The sequence below is a fragment of the Rhamphochromis sp. 'chilingali' genome, assembly GCF_963969265.1.
Source record: "Rhamphochromis sp. 'chilingali' genome assembly, chromosome: 19".
NCBI classification, from domain to species: Eukaryota; Metazoa; Chordata; class Actinopteri; order Cichliformes; family Cichlidae; genus Rhamphochromis; species Rhamphochromis sp. 'chilingali'.
Genome location: NC_137946.1, coordinates 24,727,133 through 24,750,483, shown reverse-complemented (window position 1 = coordinate 24,750,483; position 23,351 = coordinate 24,727,133). Strand labels below are relative to the sequence as shown.

The following is a 23,351-nucleotide window of genomic DNA, read 5'->3' as shown; positions in this document are numbered from 1 at the left end:
AATTCATTAACATGCTGGCTGCAATTTTAAGATTGCACAAAGAAACCAATCAGTATCTGACTGTATGTGACCACCTCTGTGTCTTTCTCTCAGTGTCTCACCTCAGGGATCCATAAGGCACAGCTGACGTGGACCCACTTGGTTCCACTGCGGGTGGGCTTGAGTGCCCCCCCTCTCTTGGGGCAGAGCAGACATTTTGGCTGGACCCCGAGAGCGCAGGTCCGACACAGCCAGTTCCCCTGGGGTACCTTCAGGATGCCGTAACACGCCTGCAACAGGGAAAGAAATAAAAAAGGAAAGTTATGACAGGTCTTAATGCGAAAGCTGCATAACGATGGTTCTGAATTTACATAGGTTACCAACCATGACGTAACATGCAAGCCAATTTATTCTGGCTAACCAATTCTACCTACAAAGTCTTTGTGCCAAGCTAACCAGCCAATAGCTGTAACTTTTTATGCAGTGGACAGATTGCTAGCCTTGCTAATAAGAGAATGGAAAACTACGTCAAATCACCATAAATAAAAAGTTCATTAAAGACCTATTAGTACACTGAAGCACATTAACATACACCCCATGTAAACCATTAGGTGTATATTAAAAGTTGTATTCCATATACTCTGTGTTGGCAAAAAGATGACTGACAGTCAGCTTTTCAAGCCAACCTAAAAACAGTGAATTTTGTTTTGTTTTTGTTGTGATTGAGCACATAAGTGGTGCCGCAGCTGATCGGGTTCACAATCCATTAAGTTTTCTTGTTGTCGGTTGCACAAACTAATGAGAATTACAAGCTGCTGAAAAGTTAAGAACGCTCTCAAGCAGTTATATGGTGGACACATTCATCTCGACATGACTGCTGCAATACAATCACTCGGCCATAAAAAGCATGAAAATGTGTAAACGCATCAGGATGTCACAGCACTGACCATATTACTGATGTCAGCATAATGGTTAATGGACTGGTACTTATAGAGCACTTTTCTATTCCTTTTTACTACAAGCTTCATTCACTCATTCACACAAGTGCCTGTTCCTATGCCTAAGCCCTTTTAATCTAACATCACACACCAACGGACAAATCAGAGGGCTTTTAGTTTGAGCACAGTTTGGGTGGAGACCAATAAGGTCATCAGTGTGCGAAGTAGCAACAATAAAATCATTAGGAAAGACTAAAAACCTAAATAACTTGCTTTAAATGGGGAATGGCCTTCCTGTGTTAATGACGTACTTGCTTGCAACAGTAACCGTAGAAGACATTGGGCGATTCCCAACAGGAATCTTGGCATAACTTTCACCAGCTACACCCTGAAGCCTGCGAGTCGTCTTGCTTTTTAAGTCAAAATCCCCAACATACATTTGGTTTCAATGCAACAACTTCTGTATTCTCATATAGGTTTTATTAACTGAAAGGTTTTATCCACTGCTGCTCCAATTACAAATCTCCATTTAATATTTCTTTATTTTAGTAAAAACAGCATGAGCTTCCAACACATCTGAAATGCCACATAGACTTTATTTTGTTTTTTAAAGCACAGCTGGGTTTTGTATGATCAGAGCTCCACCCAATTCCCCTTCCGCTATCACAGAGGGGTGCCATGGAAGTCTTTCATGCCAGCATAACAGCATGCTTATATGTTTCTGATAAGATCCAGTCCCCAGGGTTAGAAACAAAGTGTTATTTTATTGTCAGACATTATTTACTCCTTCATTGTTAGAAAGGGTCTACTGTGGCAAGCGAAGCATACGTAATGCCTCTTTTTCTACCATTATCCCTATCACCTCAGATCTATCATATCAAAGCATTACTCCTTTAGTTGAGCCTCAAATGAAATTTAGACGCCCCAAATCCCAGACCATCACGAGGGAAGGACACATCATATTTCATATAACTGAAAAGGCAGAACACACATTCATATTAGACTTAGAGGATGATAAAACAACAGAGACAGAGAGAAAAAACAAACAACCTTCAAGGAAATGAAACACGAAAGTCTCAGTCTTTGTTAAAAGCAATTAAGGGACTCTATTGATGAAATGATTTTATTGATCAAACAAAGAACCTCAGCAAGCATGGCCCGTGTTTCACCTACCGAGCGTTGGGGAGACCACTTTACCAGGGAAGGAACAGACGATGCTGGTTAGTGATATTTTAGTGTGGTTACACACTAAAAGCAATATTACTTAATACTGCTGGGAGCAACCTTTTCTTTCACCGCCTGCTACAATTTGTTTCCATGACACCTCAACTTTTGGCTCGTACCTATTTTTACTCAACAAATACTACTAGGAAAACACCAGAGGCTCCTAAGAGTAATGTTTTGATGACTTGATCCAAAAGTTATTTATGCCCCGCGTTCTTGAAATATGTGCATGAGGGCACACATGCAAGGAAGAGGTGATGAAATATACGCTTATGCCAAAAACCTGCCCCCCTCCCCTCACCCCCAACCGGTTGCAGAAGATGGCAGCAACTCCCTGAGCCTGGTTGTGCTGGAGGTTTCTTCCTGTTAAGTTTTTCCTTCCTAGCGTCCTTACCTTTCAGTCTAAGCACCTTGAGCCGACTGCTGTTATTTGGTGCAATATAAAGAAAATGGAATTGAAAAACAAAAAGAAAAGAATTGGACTTGAATGGAAATAGCGTGCTTTCAAACATGCTAAGGTGAGAAAAACTGAGATATTTTATATATTGCTGTGCTTCTTTATGAACAGTAAGAGCAGCCACGCAAAGCTGTTATGAAATGGAGTAAAAATGCGTTATATTTAAGATGATTCATATTTCCTCCTGTTTCACAGTCTGGCTTTTGATTTCATATGCAGAAAAAAATTCTTTATAGTTCTGAAAAATGAGAGGAGACTTAACCTCCAGATTCTGATTGCTAATTTTTGTCTGATAGTGGGAAACCGAGCAGGTTTTGTTTGAAATATCAAAAGCACTGAGCTCAGGATGTTTTTCCTAAACTTGAATACTCATTATAAAATCCTCATGCAACTTAAAGGAAACATTTTTTTTAACTTGGATTTTTCTTTTGATTTTAAATAAAATTCAGCTGAGGTGGAGGCGGAGGTGGACACAAGGTCGTCTGGTTGGGAGTAAAGCCCAGACTTGAGGCTGTTTTCGACATTGAAGCGCGGCTCGCAAGGTCAACTGCCAGTCCCAGGCGGCTGCAGCCTCCACCACAGGCGGTCTGCTGTTGCAAACGAGAGGCTAAGGTGGGTTTCTGAGGTTTACCTACGGAAACTTTGTCAGGAATTTCAAATCTTTGAATTATCTTGGCTCAGACTGAACTTTGCAGAGCTTTAAGTTGGGGGTCACGACACACAGCTGTCAAATAAAAGGTGAGAGTTGAATTTGTAACGCAAGAAAAAAAAGAAAGGCAGTTAGTGCAACACAGTAACTGTTTTAACACGATTATCTTGTTTTCATTACCATCGGAGGCCACAAACCATAACTGAAAATAACACTGAATTAGTCGCCCAGGACTCGTTTATTAGAGGAACTGGAGGTGACAGATTAAAATGAGATCAGTTCTGCAGTGGTGGGAAACTTCTTCCATTCTGTGTCATAACAGCAGGTAAGCAGGGGCAGTCTGAAGGGAGTGATAGTGTGTTAGTGCCAACTGAGCCGACACAATAATTAATATTCTGTCACCGTGTGACAAACACAGCAGAGCCCCTCCAGCTTCAGGCTGTCACGGGAAGTATTTGTGAAAGAACTGCTCTATGTGCACCTTTGTGCAGTTCATGTACTCAGTCGCCTTCTTATTCTGCAGAAACCTACAAAAACTCCAAATGCAAGGAGCATACAGTGCATACAACTCCACAAGTGTGCACAAACAAAAAATGTGAAGAACTTGAGCCCATAATTGCTGACCTGATGAACACAGACATTGCACTTGTCACAGAAAACCATCTCGTTGCCGTCCTCTCCCTCCGGTGAGCGGCAGACGTCGCAGACCACGTCCTCATCGTACTCGATGCCCAGGCCTTCCTCTGTCTCGATGGCCTGCTGCATCTTCTCCTGGCACACACTCTCCAGCTCCACCAGAACGCACTCCATGGTGAGCTCATCGAGCTCCGGTAAGCCTGGCGGTGAGAAAACAAAGTAAAAAACAAAAAAGATTAGTTTGCATTTGTCGTACAGACGAAAACTGAACCAGACAGAAACTAATCATCCATCTCTTGTGAGGCAGGGAATTCTTGGTGAGTAGAGGATTATATTTTGTCTGGTGCTAAGTTGTTTTTTGTTTTACACATATTGTTTTCTTTGAAAGCTTGAAGACTCAAGCACGGCCTCTGGGAGAATGGATGAGTATTTAAGAAAATACTAAGCCTGTACAAAACAATTAAAGCTAAGAGTAGAGTTCCAAGGTCAACACTCACTGGTTTCTTTGAGTTCCTTTTATCGACAAGGATAACAGAAACGAGAAGCTGCTCATATGAAGTTCAAAACAAGCAAGCCAATTTACAGATTTCAAGTTATTTTGGGCCTAAATGCTTTGCATAACACTAATTTGAAACACACACAGCCTTCATTTGCGTGTTTATCTCACAAGGTCACTTTCTGTTTCTTCAGGGCGGCTCAGGGCGAAGCGTGCTGAAAATTAGCCGAGAGAGTGTCAGCTGGAGTCGACTGCTAACCAGAGTAAGAAGAGAAATATCACATGTGCTCTGCAGGCCCATTAGCTACCAAAGCCAAAATTTGAAGAAAAGCAACCAAAAAATTAATTAAAAAGTGCCATTAAGCCTTTGTTGCCCTCAGCTTAGCTCACTGTGCCAAAATGTGTCGACATTAGCATCAGTATCCCTGCTCCATTTGCATCTCAAAGTAATGCCTTGCTCTAAGGCTGGTTAATTGTTGATGAAGACTGATCTAACTGGCAAACGCAAGCCTTCTTCCTCATGAAAAATAAAACGTTTAAGATACCAGGAAAGCAAACAGTCTGGTTTCCAGGATCGTGGCGAACAGATGCAGAATATTATTATCTCATTACCTGCGATAAGATTACAGTGATTATACAAAATGGGTAACAGGAAGGCATTAAATCTAGTGTGAAAATTTTTTTGGTTTTGTTTTTTTTTTTTCCCCTGAAATGCAAATGATTATTTCGATAACAGTTTAAAAACCGTACAAAAATATTCTAAACGACACACCAGTGTGAATGCTGGCCGTACATGATGTTCACACAGATTAAATCACAGACTGCACAATCTCTGGTCATCATTTTAAAGTTATGTGAAACCTTTGCAAACCTAAGATCCAGGGACCGGGATCGGCCCAACAGACACCCCAATGCGCCCCATTTGACATCTTTGGAAAATAGATGGGATGCATGAATTTTGGACTTTCAACAGTGTTAAATAAACTTCACAGTTAGTCCTCCACCACAGCCATTCAAATGAGAGCAGAGTAAAGTAACAGTTAAAAACATTAAATGAAAGAAAAGTTCCTATTTTTTCACTATTTGTTATAGAAATGTTTTTTATAATGTATCCACAGTAAAATACATAAATAAATGAATTCAAAAATTGGATTGGAAATAATGAAATACATCTCTGCAACTTTTCCCCTAATTTTACAGATTTATTTCTTTCCATTTAATGAGTTGTGCTGACTGATGTCTTTCAATAACTACAGCAGAATTTCTCTACCACCTTTTTCTTAAATATTGAGATTCTCACTTAAGATCAAAGTGGGTTGTGTGTGGCCCACAATGTAAAATGAGTCTGGCATCGCTGCTTTAGAGTAAAGACTGATACGCACGGAGAGAGTTGTGAAAAAACGAGAGAAACTTTTGAGTTGTTCAGATGCAAACTTGTCGTGGAAATCAACATCGAGCGATGATGATCTGATGCTCATGTTTCTAAGCAAGAAAAGGAAGAATCGGGGATTCTGGTTTCATCCAATTCTAACGAGAAAGCTGTAGCAGCGAGAATTTCATGGTTTGAGCCTTAGGTTGAAGCTGTATCACGACAGCTTTCGTACGTATTTCAGGATGTCAGTGGGGCAGTTTGAACTCCTGTAGGAGAGATGTAAAATTCGAGCTTGTTCCAAAAAAACAAATGCCACAAATTTGTCCATCTAAAGTACGCGGTACGCCCTTCAGATGATTCCTGATTAATACAGCTAATCAGAGGCCAGTGTCATTAGAGTCCTGCATGCAGCAATCAAAATAAAACTTTATCAAGTCTGTAGCTCTGCATTATTTTTTGACTCATTTGTAGGATTTTGCACTCAGTTGGGAGGTTTTTATAACTGGAGTGGGTCAATTTGTGGATCTTATTTATGTCATTCATTCTCTTCCAATCAAATAATAATATTAACTAAGCAGCAGCATGATTTACTGCTCAGGTTCTTTTTGCCAACAGGGTGAGCTGCTGTTTAACCTACCGTACCCCTGCAATGTACTGAAAATAACATCGACTTTATTATGATAGCCAACATCTGCTGCTGAGGCAGAAAACACGTGAATTGGGCCTCGAGCTGGAACGTCGACATGAACAAAGAAAGAACAAGAAGAAGAACACACGTGATCGTTGTCGTGGATTCAGAAGCTGCTTCTAAAGCCGCTGAAAAGGGGAAGCGGAGTTAGATATTAACCTGCCGTGACATTTACATCATGAACTAAGCACACATACCTAAGACCGCATTATCTGTTGTCTCCGTGTTTGCATGTGGCAGCTGTGAGCACATGCAGGGATTCTTTCATTTTTGTGTATGTGCAGTATTTGTGTGTGTGCTTAAAAGTAAAACGGAAATTAACACAAACACACACAAAAAAAACAACTTCCTTTTCTTCATGCTTTGATTCTTCTAGTCTGCCTGACTGCTTTGGCTTTCAAACTTTCATGTACACTGTGCCTTAATGCACTTCTCTAATTGTATTTCTATTAATCTACTCAATGCAGCATAATGCTAAACACTCTGATCTTACAGTAACCCAGAGTTACTCATCCTTATAATCAGAATTCATGTGTATTTAGCTGCTGTATTGACCCAGTTTTCTCCAAGAAGACACATTTTCCTACAGCAAAACACAGCTGCCAACAAATATTGTAAACACGTATGATATCATTGAATGTTAAAAAAAAATTATATTTGATTTTGTGGGGGGAAAAAACAAAAAGCACAAGCCACAAGCTGGCTGTGTCCCAGCGGCACAAAGCTGGATTTTCACAAGAAAAGTTGTTAGGCTCCAAGTTATCCGCTTGTAATACCACATGTACTGTGTGGCAAAGTCACCACAGGCTGGTGCATCTCGTGCAGCTTCATACTTAAGGTACGCTGCTGTTTGTGCAAACCAAGCAAAGGATAGGGAACAAGAGACAGAGAAGGAGAACAAAATGAACGATTTAGCCTAGTGTGATTAGGAAACATAACTGAAAACTATCAATTCAATTCAATTTTATTTATATGGTGCCAATTCACAGTTGCTTCAAGGATCGTTAGATTGTAAGGTAACGACCATACAAGAAAGAAAACCCCACCCATCAGATAAGCCCCTATGAGCAAGCACTTGGCAACAGTGGGGAAGAAGAACTCCCTTTTAACAGGAAGAACCTTTCGGCAGAACCGAGCCCAGGGAGGGGCGGGGCCACATTCCATGACAGGTTGGTGCATCTGATTAATCGCATTGCTGTGATGCCATATTTTTTACGATGTGGTTAAAACCCACCCTTGTTTATTCTGGAAATAATAATTAAAAAGTGTCCGGGGTTAAGGAGTAATTGTGTTTCCAGGTAGCAAAACTGTGGCATCACAACAATGTGACTGGTCACTTGGACTGTTGATCCTGGATTTACATCAAGGGGCAATCGTCGCTCAAGAGTTGGGAGTTCGCCTTGTAATCGGAAGGTTTCCGGTTCGAGCTCCGGCTTGGACAGTCTCGGTCGTTGTGTCCTTGGGCAAGACACTTCACCTACCGCCTACTGGTGTTGGCCAGAGGGCCGATGGCGCAATATGATGCGCCTGATTCAGGGTCACCTCATCCAGCAGTGATTATAAGTTTAAGAAAAAAAGTAAAGTTTTAAGCCTAATTTGAAATTAGAGATCGTGTTTGTGTTCTGAACCCAAACTGGTGCTGGAAACTGAAGGGTGTGCTACATGAAGCACTTTGAATCACCTTGTTGTTGAATTGTGCTATACAAATAAACTTGCCTTGCCTTGCCATGAATGATTGAATGATTAAGAAAGTGCTCTACTGGTATAATCTGGTACCAAGAGGTACCATGTGACGGAGTCTGATTATACAAGTCTTTGTATGTAGAGGGAAGGATTTTATATTCAATTCTTGATTTAACATGGAGCCAAAGAAGAGAAGCTAATATTGTAGAATCAGCTACCAGCTGAAAGCAAACAGTGTTAGGGCTTAACATTTACCAAGTTTCTTTGCTTTGTTACTCTTCTTTAGTAGTTTTTAGTAGTTTGTGTGCTTAGTGGGAAGTTATGCAGTGGTACATTGTGCAACCTGAGCCTGCAGGAGTTCAATTTGGGCCTTGAATAATTCAGTAACAGTGTGCGGTGTCTGAATTGGCCGTACCCGTCCAGGTCTTTAGATGTATATTTGAGACTTTTTGCCAATTTTGACAACCCTAAAGCTGAATAATGCAACACCATCGAACAAAAGTCCTGAAATAATCAGCGATTGCAGCATGTCCAGGATCAACATTTGGTCTCCAAGAGCATATTGTGAACACAAACAAAAATACACAGATAAATCTAAATAGGATGTGCAGCACTGAGACAGAAAACGCTGAATAATCCCATCATGATTCGGCAGCCTCACCCAGCAGAACCAATCAGCCGTCTGTTTGTTTTGTTTAGCGTTGAAGGTTATGAGAAGCTTCTGCCAGTACGCGTGTGTATGCGCATGCACGTCCGAGTTTGATTTAAAGTGAATGTGCAGCAGAAATAAAGCCTGAAACCCCAGCGGGGATTTATAGACACAATTACTATGCTTTATCTGAAAAGAGCCAATCAGATATTGAGTAAAGTGGCGGAGATGAGAGAGATGCTCGGGGTCAGCAGTTGTCACCATGGCAAAATGGGGGATGTAGAAAAGCAGAGAGGAGAGTGTCAGGAAAAAAGGAAGCGAAAGGGAAGGAATAATGAGAATGGAGAAAAAAGAAAGAAAAGAGGCCACACAGCAACACTACAACATATTCACAGCATCTGCAAGTTTCAGAAAACCTCATTTTAAGGCTTTTTCTGTATTTTTTTTTAATAGAGTGATTTTTCAATTTAAAAAAGAAATGAAAGGAAAGGCTGGTGTTTGCTGGAACCTATAAGATAAAGGTTCTGAGACTATAAATGGGTGGTAATGGAAAAGAAAAAACACAGACCTACCTGTGAAATGAAAAGAAAATGCTAAGGCACCTCTTTAGCTGATTAATTCTTTACTTAAAAACACCAGCTGCCAGTCTCATTCCTCAGGAGAGCTTTCCAAATGAACTGAATGTAGTAATAAATCAACAAAAATAATTAAGTATTATTACTTAATTATTTTTGTTGATTTTTGTTTATTTTTTGTTGATATTATTATCTCTTTAAAACAAACTAAAGAGTCGCTCCCATGCTTTCCTGTCAAGCTTATAAAACCCTGGGCAGAATCTCTGATATTTAGCTTCAGCCCTACAGGGGGAATGAAATTCACACACTACCCAGCTAACAACTCCCATGAAGTGAAAACACATCATTTATGACACATCGGGGTGAGTCACTTCATAGAGGTCAACACTCAGACGAAAAACAAGTCAAAACACATCATTTCCAGCGCTTCATCCTTTACAACCGTGTTTACAGCCTTTGGAAAGTCTTCTGACGCTACGCAAGCGGAGTGGAACGGCCCTACATTTACACAGGTTAAGTGAGATTTTCCTCAGTGTTTTCAGGCTATTATTATCAATAATGCAGTGCTTACCCATCTGTCTGAACTCTTGGTTGACTATCTGTAGCCAGGCAACATCCAGGTCATCCAGGTCATAGCAGCTGTAGAGCTGGGTGGGAGGAGGCCGAGTATCACCTTCCCTCTCCTGCCCGTTGTTGGACAGACCACCTGTCGACTCCGGCAGCGACCTGCAACCAAAACGAAGATGCATGCAGAGAGTTTTATTTGTGCGGCCTGGAAGCAACAATAACTCTAGTATCCAAGAATATCCTCTGAAGCAAATGTCACATGTTGTGTCGATGTCACTGGTTGTCACACAGAATCGGATAACTGCCAAAATTCAAGTTTGGTTTGTTATCCATGCGCTATCCTCTACTCTCTTTTAGTGTTACACTGTATTCGGTGACTTTGAAGTCCTTGTGAAATTCACAGATCTGTGAATTTTTTTTAAAACTCCATGTGCTCTGTGAGGAAAGTGGCTCATTATACCAACATGAATTACGAGGAAGTCCTTACAGACAGGTCCTGACCTCATTGTCCACAAGTACTGAATCACAGTATGACGGATTAAAAAAAAACAAAGACCCAAAAGACCCAATGACAAATCAAGCAGTTGTGGCCAGCAGTGACACAACGCTCCTCCAGGCACTGTCTAGTCTCTGGAGCCTGGGGACCAAATGTCTGTCTGTCAACAACAGCAGGAAATGGGGTCAGGAACTCTGCTCAACCCACTGGGAACCAATAAAGACTAATAAACACACGCAGGCCCACATAAAGCATTGGGACGCTGCAAGAACTAACAAACACGTGAAAAGACACAAAATAAATCGCATACCCGCCATCACGAAGGCAGTGACCACACCCGAATAATAGGCGAAAAAAAACAAGACAGCATTTACAGTAGATCACACACACGCACACCACGATTTCTCCAAAACATCTCTGTGTTTAGCATAGTAACAAACACACACCCTTTTATTCACTCGCTTGCCACTGAAGTCGAGACCTTTGCGTGAAAAGGTGAAGTGCGTCACGATCACAGCAACAAACAACAAACAACCTTTAGCTCTCGGTGTTGCTCCCGGCCTTCAACGGCTCATTATCGCACCGCTTACTTATTACCAGCCTCCTCCATTACTACTGTCACATCAAACAGCGCTGAGATCATCTTCCTCATCTTCGTCATCATCATTATCCTCCTCATTATCACCGCCACCACTGGTGCCGTCGTGATCACAAAACAGCTGCCACAATTTAAATCCGCTGTCTTCACCAGAATCACGTTTCACGGGAGTTGCCAGCTCAGTTAAACGTGAAAATAACACAAACCGACGATGTAAAAGCAAAAAAGCTTTTAAGATAAATGTTATGAACAGACCAGAATAAGTTTTTAATCTGGTGTATACAGTCATCTCATCCAATGAGCTTTCTGCAATAAAAGGCTCGACTCAACTGGTTGCTTTCTGGTTGTATTATTATACAGAAGCAAGGTTGCTGAGCAACTATGTCATTTTCCAGTTAAGTCGGCATCCTGCAGCAACTATGTCACTATTTGTGGAGGAATTTCTGGATTAGTGTTCAAAACTGTGATGTTCTGACTCTGAACATAAGCAGTTTATGTGCGTTTCTGTTACAGTTCTATAGCTGTGTATGTAGAAAGTAACAGATTAGCAATTTCTGACACTTAATCTGAGTTATCACTGTCTTATTGCCGTTTTATCACAGTCTTGATCATCTTTTATCACCAAAGCTCCTTAGAAGACTCCAATTGACTGCAGGATGGGGAGCGCTGTCCTGGTCCCCATCTTCAAGGCAACTATTTCAAAAGCAACAAGACTGCAATAATTTTGTTTTCCCTAGTCTCAATATATACTGTCTACACAACATTTACCCCAACTTTCTTGTAACACAGGTCTAATCTGTTTTTGAGTCATCCAAGTCAAAGTAGCCCAGAACACAGCACAGTCATTGTTAACTTGTGTGTAGGGATGGGTACCGGTGTCCGGTGGACATAAACGGTAGTAACCAGACCGAAAAGCAGCGCACATTTCGGTGCTTTATTTCGGTGCTTTTTTTTCCTGAGCTGTGATACACTTCTAGCCAATCATTTTACGTTTCCGAGGATAGTAGGCGGGGCCAGGTACGTACGTTCAGTTAGAGCAGAGCTACAGATTAAAAATGTCCAAGGCGAAGCGGTCAAAAGTCTGGCTGTACTTCACAGCAAAATATGCAAACTCAGCAGCCTGCAACAAGTGCTTTAAGCTGATACTGTGATACTGTCAAAGGAGGTAACACCAAGAATCCGATTAAACAGCTGGCGACGCATAGCGGTTTTTTTAAAAGCCGAGAAATGCGCCGTATTTGATAGCTTGCTGCGAGACCTCACACCGTGCACGTCGGGTGGGTTGCCAGTTATCGGACCCGGAGCAACATCCCCCAAAAACCCGAAGAATAGAGTCCTGGCCCCTAGCCCTGCCAGTGTAGCAGAAATGATGAGGATGATGATGCAGCAGCAGCCGTTCTTCTCTGCGTGAGTAGCTTCATGTTGTTCGTGTGTAATTTACGTTGAGTAGGCTAACCACGTTATTACATTAATGCATGTAAGGTGAACTAGCAAACATCATCATAGCTACATGCCGCTGTCTTCTTGTTTGATGGCAGATACTCCCTTCACCCTGGCCAAAAAGGCTAAAATGACCAAAGAAAAAGTGGGAAACAGTTAAACATGAGAGGTTTTTGTACAACGTTTGTGTTTTTTCCATTGTTTAAGCACTGCTTCCAGCCAAGAGTGATACCATATATGCCACATAGCTGCAGAAAAGGCACACATTGTTATCTTTTTACAAAAAAAAAACAGCTGAACATGAGAGGTTTTTGGACAAAGTTTGTGTTCTCCATTCTTTAAGCACCGGTTCGAGCACCGGTTCGAGCACCGTTTAAGCACCGGCACCGTTTCAAAAGTACCGATTTGGCACCGGTATCAGATAAAACCTAAACGATACCCATCCCTACTTGTGTGTACTCTGATTATTATTATTAGTATTTCAAAACCAGAATTTTAGCAGTACAGAGAAGCAGCATTGAAACAGCTGCTGGTTAACATGTTGTCTTTAATTTCTGTTTGGCATGTTTAGATCAGAACAGCAGAACGAGATCCATCGTTATTTGGAATTTGACTTTATTAAAAAAGTCATTCTTTACTTTATTTATTATCTTTTCAGACCAGTTCTACTTTTTCTGCATAATCCATCATATAAAATTTAATCAAATAAAAAAGTCTCATTTTGAAACTTGTTTTATTAGTTTTAATCTTTTAACTTTATGCGTGTTGCTTCCCACGCAGAGTGAACAGCAGACACTAATGGTTTTGTCACTTTTTACAGAATCAAACTCAAAGTGATGTCAGTAATTACAAGCTTTAAACGCTACATGGTTGCACGCTGTCCCACACTCCATATTATCCATTGTTGATCTACACGGACGCCACACGCTCGTACGTCATTGTCGTCATTGTCATGAGACACTCTCACAAACAAAATCACGGTTTAGTAACGCAGTACCGCTGCATGCTTAGTGGAAAGTGACGGTAATCTAATTAATCCCCTTGCTTTACTCGTTACTTGAAAAAAGTAATGGAATTACATTCAGTGGAAAGGAGTTATATACTTTCCACTGAAAGTCAGTAACATTCTTGCAGCTGTGGTTCACTGATCTTCCTCCATCATCCAAGTATCAGGTAGAAAGCAAAGCTGAATTCGAATATATTTATATACGAAGACAAAACAGCAGGAAATCAGACCCTGTTTTGGCCTGCTTTCAGGCTGATATCTGACACTGGACAAACAGGCCTGGCCAGTTAAGTGGCAAAGGGGAGAAAAGAGATGCACAAACACACACAGAGGGAGAATAGGTTCCATAATGGGGACTCTGGGCTGGCTGTTTCCGTTATGTAACTTTAAAAGCAACAAGTGTCTTATTACAATGGAGGCTGGTGTTGTTTCATTATTAAAGGATAAGGCTGGTGTCATTCTATAGACACTTGGCTTTAACAGCAAATGCTGTAAGAAAAGGCCCAGAACCAAAATTGTGTTAGTTCACTACTCCTTACTCCTCCCCGTATCCCACTGGATCTTACTGAAAACATAAATCCTTTAAAATGATTCCTACATATAGCACATGGGTAATTTTTATTTTAAGCAGGAGAAAATCCTTCCTTTGATGGGAAGTATTTCTCTGCAGATAGCACAGGTGATTCTGGTTAATAGGATGAACAGTACTAAGAAAAATTTTTCAGTATAATCCAGCAAAAACGGAATACCCAGTCCATAATGTAATAACCCATCAGCGGTGTAATATGCTGGGATGTTATCAGCCCAGTGCTATTGGATTTTATGATACTCTTCATGTTGTTTATTTTAATATGGACTTTATTACATTTTGTTTTATGACTGGAATGGTGTTTGTTTGGCTTCTAGTGAAACATGAAAATGATAAAAGAACAAAAACAGAGATGAAAATTCAAAATTTTCACACCAGTTATATCCGTAAAATAGCTGAAAAGTTAGATGTCAATCGCCCAGCCGGTACCAACATCAATCTGTGAAAATAGATTGAGTTTTTCGCATTAATCAGTCCAGAAAGAGCTAGAACAAACATACAAGAGACATACTGATTCATCTTGTAAAGTAGTTAGGAACCATTTCCCAATTCATTTTACTCTCTTAGCGATATACTCTGGCTTAGATGTAAGTTAAATGAGATGGAAAGAAACAACACGAAGGGAAAAGATTACCTCACAATAACATCCAGTCATACCACGTGATGCTTATCAGGAGTAAATGTGTTCCTCCTTTGATAAGTATCGTGTATCCTACAATCACATGGACATCATTCATGCACACTCACTCAGTTACACAACGTAGGTAAACAAAAGTAGGTGCACAACTTCTCCCTTTGTCCAGGTTTTATCAAATCAGAGGAGGTGGAGATAAAATGCACAGTCATCCGTCAATACTGAAGACAATTATAGTTTCCAGGAAAGCTGTAAATAGATTTTCTGCCCTTTTATGGTTAAGTGCAAACTGGAGAAATTATTTTTTTAAATATTAGATTTATTTCAAAGTCACAAAGGCTGGCTCATCAAATTTCAACAACGGTACTACCTTTTTATAGCTTTGTTAACATGAAGTGAGGCGAGCATTTCTCATGTGTAAAAAGTGTGTCGCTATTCAGGTTGATTTCTGCACTAAAATACACCCACCATCCCCGTTTGCCTTAACAGCATAGATTCAACAAGGCTTTGGAGATTTTGGTCCGTGTTGACATGACAGCATCACAGTCTCTGCAGATTTTTGAGCTGCGCGTCCATGAGGTGAATCTCCCATTCCACCACATTCAAAGGTGGATGATCTGATATCCTCGTGTTGGTGTTGTTCCCTCGTCATCATAAATAATGTTGTTCCAGGTTCAACATTGCAAGTGACCAATCACCTTCTCCTGATGTCATCCGCGACCTCGAAAAAAACAAACGCCTTCAAAAAATCTACTTCACTTGCGAGAAGAGAAACCGCCTCTGTAAGGACAATATGTATAATGCTTACCGTTTATTAAAGAAAAGTATCCTGAAATTCAAAGACTTCAAGTTCCTGGATCGGCGGACAGAAGCGGTTTCTCTTCTCGCAAGTGAAGTAGATTATTTTAAGGCGGTATTTTCAAAGGCACAAAAGGGGGACGTCACAACAATGTGATTGGTCACTTGCAATGTTGAACCTGGAACAACATTTATTATGATGATGCGGGAACAACACCAACACGAGGATATCAGATCGTCCTCCAAAGGTACTCAACTGTATTGGGATCTGATGACTGTGCAGATCATTTGACTACAGCGAAGTCAATGTCATGGTTCAAGAAACCAGAATGCTTGAGACTACCTGAGCTTTGCGACATATCCTGTTGAAATCAGCCATAGTACACTGATCATAACGGGATGCTCAATACCAGGCTGTTGTGTCCTCAACCACTGATAAAAGGCAGGATGGAGCCATGCTTTTTCTACTGTTCAGATTTTGGTGAGCCCTGGGTGAATTGGAGCCTGAGTTTACTGTGTGGTCTCCTGCTGCTATAGTCTATCTCCTTCACGGTTCATTGTGCTGTTCTTTATACAGCAGAGATGCTCTCCTTCATACCGTCATTGTAGTGAGTGGTTATTTGAGTTACTGTTGCTGTCCTATCACCTCTGCCCTTAACGCTGTTTTTCTTTGGATGTATATTTTTGTGACAATATTGAGATCATGACAAAGTACTTTACATATTTATTTTCTTCCCCATTAGAAGGAATTAAAGAAGCATACACATCTGACCTGAGAACTATTAGGAAAATTTTAGAAAGATAAAAGAAGACAATCAGTAAATACATTTTAAGCCAAAGCCAATAAAATCTTTATTCTATAAGATGCAGTTGTTTTAATTTCTTAACCCTTTTTCTTCTGTTTTCTTTGGAAACACTTCTGTTTGCGTTTGAGAAGCTCTACTGAGAAAAGCAACGGAGGGAGAGAATTTAAACCTTTCCTCCTCGGAGTCATAACAACACAACACATGACTTGGCTTTGATCTTAATCGTGTGTGCAATGAAATATTCAGAAGGAACTCCACGCGTTGGGGGCTCTGAATCCTAAAACAATGCAAATCAAACACCCTCCACCTCCCCTTAAATCCCTCTCTTCAGCTTGAAGCCCCTGAGCGGGACTGCCGTTCCTCTGCTACACGGGATGTGCCTCTGGGGACCCGAGGAGTGGGAACTGTAAAAGTATATTTTGCGGCGTAACACCGCTGAATAGGATGTTATGCGAGCTTGGACAGCGAGGACGGGAGTTTTACATGATTGGTTGTGCAAAAGTGAAAAGAAAAAGTGAACTGGGTCAAATTACTGATGCGAACGATTCTTACGCTTTTGCCTCAGTGAAATATACCAAGATTTTGGCAGCCTTACTGGAAAAAATCATGTTATGTCTATGCTAGATCTCATTTCACTTTCTCATGCTAAATGTTTGGCAGGTCACTTGAATTGTGTCTAAAGGGAGAATAATGCGTCTTCCTGGTGGCCTTTTGATCTTTATCATACACATAGAAATAGCAGGAAGCTTAGGGGAATCCTCTTGTACCAAAGCCAGTATTTTATATTAAAAGCTTACCTGTAAAGAAAGGTGTTCCTAATCAGTAAGCGAGTGAAACTGTCATGCAACAGGTGCAGAAAGAGCTGTACAGTTTCACTGATACACTGGGTTGTAAAAAGTCAGCCGAGCCTTCTTCTATCTCCCAACTCCCATGTTTCTCACCGCTGTGTAAATCTCACTTTCCTCCTTTACACGAAATGCCAATAATAATCTCTTCTCAAGGAGGGATGAAGTGGATGGTGTTTACAGAAAATATTTCCAGTGTGAGTAAAGTGACAGTGGCTGGGCTTAATTCTCTGTCTGACTCTCTGCCCCACACAGGACATGTCTAGTTTAAACAGACCTCAACTCCTGATAGATCACTCAGGAAGAGCAGGAAGCCATTCTAAATGAGGATGGAAACATAGAAGACTAAACAGGGAAAAAGGGAAGAGGGGAGGGCATGGATCCGTATGCTAAAAATGAGCTGAAAGAAAGAAAGAAAGAAAGAAAGAAAGAAAGAAAGAAAGAAAGAAAGAAAGAAAGAAAGAAAGAAAGAAAGAAAGAAAGTCTGCTGTTATATAATAAGATTTAACTAAGCTTCGCCTTAACGTTCTCCATCTGCCACTTTAGTTTTACACCACACTACCTGTCAGAGAGAAATTCATGTATTTTAGCAAACTCTGAAAAGAAAATTCTGCTAATTAGCTCCAGATGATTAAATTTGCCAGCGACACCTGTCACTTCTGCTGGCAGGAGTGACCAAAACCTTCACCTCTTCAAAACAAGACACCCTGCTTAAAAATGAGAGCCATAATTAAAATTCCAGCCCTCATGGGTGCATTTTTTGCGACGAGAAGGAATTCAACGCTATTTGACACTATTTATGCTTACTGAGCTTCAAGGAAAATGAGCTCTGGCACTAAATCATACTGCAGAAAAACAATTAACTACACTGATGGCAAAATGAAATGGGTCCTAATCTGTGATGTGTCAGCAAGTCGATAAATCAAAGCCTATGCTGGCTTTGCAGGAACTTATTGGAACTTCGTGGGATCGTTTGAGGGCCAGGTAATTTGCAGAGAGTGAAATGATGGAGGCAAACAGTCACGAAATGGAAGGTGTGAGAGAAAATGGACATTCAACAGGCTGATTGTTATTAACTAGACATGTTTTACTATTTTCATCCCATGGAGTCAAACACTGATGTTGAAGAGACATCTTTATTTAGGAGGCACTGGTTTGGGAGCTGTGTATTTTGAACTGGTTTCACTGCTTTTTCACTTTTGCTTTAAACTTGCTGGTTAGGTTTAGGCACTCAAAATACTTGCTTATATAGGAAAAGACTGTGTGTTTTTAAAAAAAAAAAACATAACACCCTATACAATAACAATGCATCTTTAAAAAAAAAAAGATGTTTACAGATAAACCAATAAGTTTCAAATCCATTCATCAAACCTTAGCAACCGAGTGAGACCTTCTAGACTGAGAGTTTTAGAAACGAAAGCCACACTCTGTTATTGTCGGAACAATTCATTAATCAACTTTGAGAGTGGGGGGCATGAAAAGAAAAGAGAGTGACAATATTATATTAATCAATACTCAAGAAAGTGATCAGGGCAGGGTAAAAGCATAATGGTGCTAATCAGGAGTGGCAAGAAAAAAGGGGAGAAATGTTCACTATAGCTGGAAAAAGAGGCAGTAATAAAATACAGGTCAAAGCAAAGGAAAATGAGAAGGAATCGACTGAGTTCAGTTCACTTAAAGTCAAGACTTAAAGTTCTAGTTTGAATGTGTTACATGAATGTTAGCATGTTACATGAAAGTATATCACAGCAGAGAATATCCAGACAGTATAGATACAGTATCGCATCACAGACGACGACGTTTTAAAGTTTGGGAACAAAAAATAAAAATCCCCAAACACCTGCAGCCATTCTGTATATGTACAAAAACTTGATAAGGGTCTGAATACAAGATTAAACCACTTATCCAGACATAGCATTCTTGTCAGATGCAAACAATCACTTCCCAGTGTGTACACACTGGGTCTGTGTGCGTTTGAAATAATCTCTCATTCTTGAAATACCTCACTGTCACAGTACGGCTGAGAAAACTGGCTATTCCCTTTTCTTCCCTGTAATCCCTCTCTTTCTTCCCTTATTTTCACACCAGACTCTGTGTGGCTGTGAGAGAGAGAGAGAGAGAGAGAGAGAGGGAGAGAGAGACAGAGTGGAAGAGAAACAGAGAGAGATGGTGTGTTGTGCCAACACCCCCTTGTCCTTGGCCAACCCCTACAAATCCCCAACTCTAAAATACAGTCTCATATCTGCATGCAAACTGGAGCAGGACAATCAGGTCAGCATCCAACTTCCACAGGGTTACCGACTCAGGGATCCAGGGGCAAACCCCATCATGTGGTGCTGGAGGATGCGTGTGTGTGCGTGCAAGAAAGGGTTAACTCAGCGACAAAAATGCCTGTGCATCTTTGCAAAGTTTTCAACAGCGCTGTTGCAATATTTATATCTGTGGTAGCGTCTGCAATAATCGACTTTCTGACCACTCGGGGGCAGCAGAAATAAGTGTCATGCAGTCCGTTAATACACAAACAGTGTCACACCGAGCAGTTGTCGTTTTAAAGCGTTTTAGATGCTAAATTGGCCAATATGTGCGCAATGTTTGATAACTTCCTTTATCTGAAAAAAGCAACCTTATGTAGTCGGAACAGCGACTTCGAAGCAGTGAGTAAGCCAAAATACTAATGTGAATACTACTAAGGACGGTAATTAGGTTTGATTATTTTAATAGTCATGAAGATATTTTAAAAAATATATATATAAGCAAATATTTTTATGCAACTCAAATAGTTGCATAAAAATATTTAAGGAAGGTGGCATCATGCAAACTATTTGCAAGCGACCATTAAACAACAGCAGACAAAGAACACAACAATAACAATCAGGCATCAGACTGTACACAGTATAAAAGAAAGACGCAACTTACAGGTCTGAAAAGTCAAGTCAAGGTAAACCTGCACTGCTTTTAATGACCACCAGGGGTCATTACCCGTGGTTGTGAAAAGCCTTTATGTTCTACAGAAGTCTATGTTAAAATGATCGATGGTCTGACCTTTCTAAAGACTGTCCTGCTGAGTTTATTGTGTCAGTTAGGGCTCTGCGATATGACCAAAATCTCTTGTCCCCGATATAAGACAACGACAACAATATATATCACAAAAATGTTACATTTTCTGTAAATTCTGTGAATCTCTGGCGACTCGACTAGCGTGAAGTGTGTACCTAGAGTCGAGTGTTGAGTTGTGAGGTTTATTTTGTAGCACCTGACGGCTCTTTTTAGCTTCTCGTACGTAAACACTTTGCATACCATTTCACATGATTCGGTTTATTTTGAAAAATCTCAACAGGGTCTTCAGCTTTATTGTGAAAGGTTTATATGGAAAATAAACAAGCGGACGGCGGAGCCATGCGACAGTCGCTTGTGTAGTGCGGTTATATTAAATATAAGAGAAAGAGATAACTTTAAGAAATTCTACAGTGGCCAACAAAACGATGAAAAAATATTGCCGTAAACAGTTTATTTTGCAACACCATGAAACAAACCATAGCGTAAAATGAAACGATAGACGTTTTCATATCGTCATCCGATATATATCGTTACATCGAACAGCCCTGGTGTCAGTTACTCAATATGGGATTGTTGTTTAAACTGAGGTTTCTTCCTGTTAAAGGGGAGTTTTTCTTTCCCACTGTCGCCAGTGTTTGCTCAGGGGGGGTAATTTGATTGTTGGATTTCTCTCTGTATGCGTTACTGTAAGGTCTACCTTAAATAAATACCAATAAATAAATCAGTGATATAAGCACACACACCTTCCTGATTTCTGACAGTGTTGTTTTGGGAAAGTGAGTCATATTAAACAGAAAAACACACACAGAGTGATCCCATCTTTGTTATATTTATGTGAAATAAATAATGTAACCTCATCTCCCACACACACACACACACACACACACACACACACACACACACACACACACAAATATATATGTATATACACAGAAACTGTGATCCTTGGGAGCAGTGAGTCACCTTCATGTCATATTCATGTCAATGAAATCAATCATCGCCTCAAATACACAAACATCATTTGCACATTGACCTTTAAGAGATGACTCACTCCTGTGAGGGTTTCATAGCAATCAGCTAGTGTACCGCATACACATACACACACTCATTAAAACACAAGCACAAATCATGTAACGCGATCTTCACTCTTTTAAAAAATACCCTTATTTTAAGAGCCTGATTGTCTCAGTGCTCTTGCATAGGCTTCAAACGCCTTTCCTCTTTTAAACGCAGATGCTTCATAAAACTGTTATCAAATCACATCAGATGACCCCATTAAATGAAACATTAATCACCCCTGTGGTATATAAAAATCAAGTAGCAGCGAATCGCAGGAGAAGACAGAATAGGCCATAAATATTAATAGCCAAAATACATAAATGTACTGAAACCAACTTTTCTTCCCCCCAAAAAAAAGTTTACTTGAGGGATTAAAAGAGAGGAAAAACAGTATGAAGAACTATTCCAACTTTTTTCAATAGAAACACCAAGAAGATGATGTTACAGAGCTGCCCACACTGCGTGACTGACAGCTGATCTTTGAGAGGTGCAGTGTAGAAATGCCACCATAATGAGCGCTGAGCACCAAAGATGGAGAGAACATTTTTAAAAATGAGGAGACTGAAAATTACCATTTTAAGTAGGAGCTCATGAATGCAAAATGTGGCTTCATTATAGTCTCTTTTCACCCCTCTCTCTCTCTTTATGTCATAGCTACTCGCTCTCCACCTCCTACATGGTGTAATATATCTGTTTGTCACAACCAAAACATTATACCTGCTTTTAATGCAAAGTTTATCTGTTAGGGCTGCAAAAAATTACATATAAGACAGTATAAAAAAGAGATTCCTAGAATCAATGCGAGGAAGAGTTAATGTTTGGATCATACAGAAATAAGCCAATAAAATGTTTTCTAGGTAGGAAGCCATAAGTTATCTATATACTATTCAATATAAAGAACTCTGGATAAGCTAAAGGAAAGACATAAGAAGATCTAACTGATTAAGTTGTGAACAGCAACCATGATCATCATTGAGAGTACATCCACACAGGTGGGGTTTTTTAAAATGTATACCTCCATCTCGATTGACGTGAAAATGCCCAAAAAAATTAAGTGCTGCCAAGAGGATGACAAAGCAACAGGAGCTTGTTAACTCTAACCATTTAGAAGCGTTGGCCAATTAGAAGCCTACAAACACTAGGGCTTATAGGGTCGTTATAGCGAGGTGCCGTCACATTTTCGGCTCGACTTAGCTCACTTACAACCCCGGTCGAGTAGCTATTAAAAAAGTACCTGGTCCCAGGTACTAACACTTAATGGAAAATCCTAAAAACCAAGAAGAGAATGGAAAACAGACAAAAATGTGCATTACCCCAACTGGTTGCAAGCGATTGCTAGATGTTGCTGGCTGACGCTGGGTGGAATGGGTCAGTGATCATGATTGCTCTGGTTGCTAAGTCGACTGATTGCTGCAGACGACCACAGTTTGCACGACAATGACAAACACCTACTTGTCTGCGATAACTCATTTTACTCTCAGAGCTCTAGTAAAACTTCATTACAAACTGAATTACAAACCGGAAACAGAGAACATTTGCCTTCGGCATAAAAGTTGCCAACACATTCTAAAATGCACTGCCATGCAAATTATAGGAGAGGCAACCTGCTAGCAATCAAAGCAAAGAAGTTTTTTATTGCAGCCACCTGTTTATGACCAATTTTATGCTGGTGACTGGCAGAAACCTCTAGAAACCACTCGTGGAATACAGGATAAGTGAAATCTGCGAAGTAGCCAACTTGATTTTTTTTTAAATTTTTTTACAATTTTTATAGATGTTTTAAGGCTGTAAAACCCCTCACTACATACTTCAGACACTTTTCTCAGACAGGCATAAACATTTTCACACTTTTCTCTCTTGTTTAAACACTCAAAGTTCAAACCTTGAAGAAAAATAAGTGCAGTATTACAGAATGAAACCAAAGCCACCGCAGGTGACGTCGTTTCATCGACATTGTTGTGTTTGTTGGGGAGAAAACTTACAAACATGCCGTACAGCACTTTAGACTCACACTGCTAGCGATCGAAGATTTATGTAAATTCGACAAGCTGACCGCATTCTGCACCACACAGGAGACACGGCACGAGATTGATTGACAATGGTCTACAGC

General features: G+C 40.3%; 1 protein-coding gene across 3 annotated transcripts in view; it reads right to left on the bottom strand.

Moving 5' to 3' along the window:
• jade2 (jade family PHD finger 2) overlaps nt 1–23,351 on the bottom strand; it is a 233,019-nt gene that overhangs the window by 100,729 nt on the left and 108,939 nt on the right. For all 3 annotated transcript variants that reach the window (XM_080866369.1, XM_080866370.1, XM_080866371.1), the window contains exons 5-7: nt 9,918–10,072; nt 3,872–4,083; nt 102–269 (exon numbers count right to left, since the gene is read on the bottom strand). In XM_080866369.1, the coding sequence (XP_080722495.1) occupies nt 102–269; nt 3,872–4,083; nt 9,918–10,072 (535 nt within the window). The remainder of the gene's footprint in view (nt 1–101; nt 270–3,871; nt 4,084–9,917; nt 10,073–23,351) is intronic.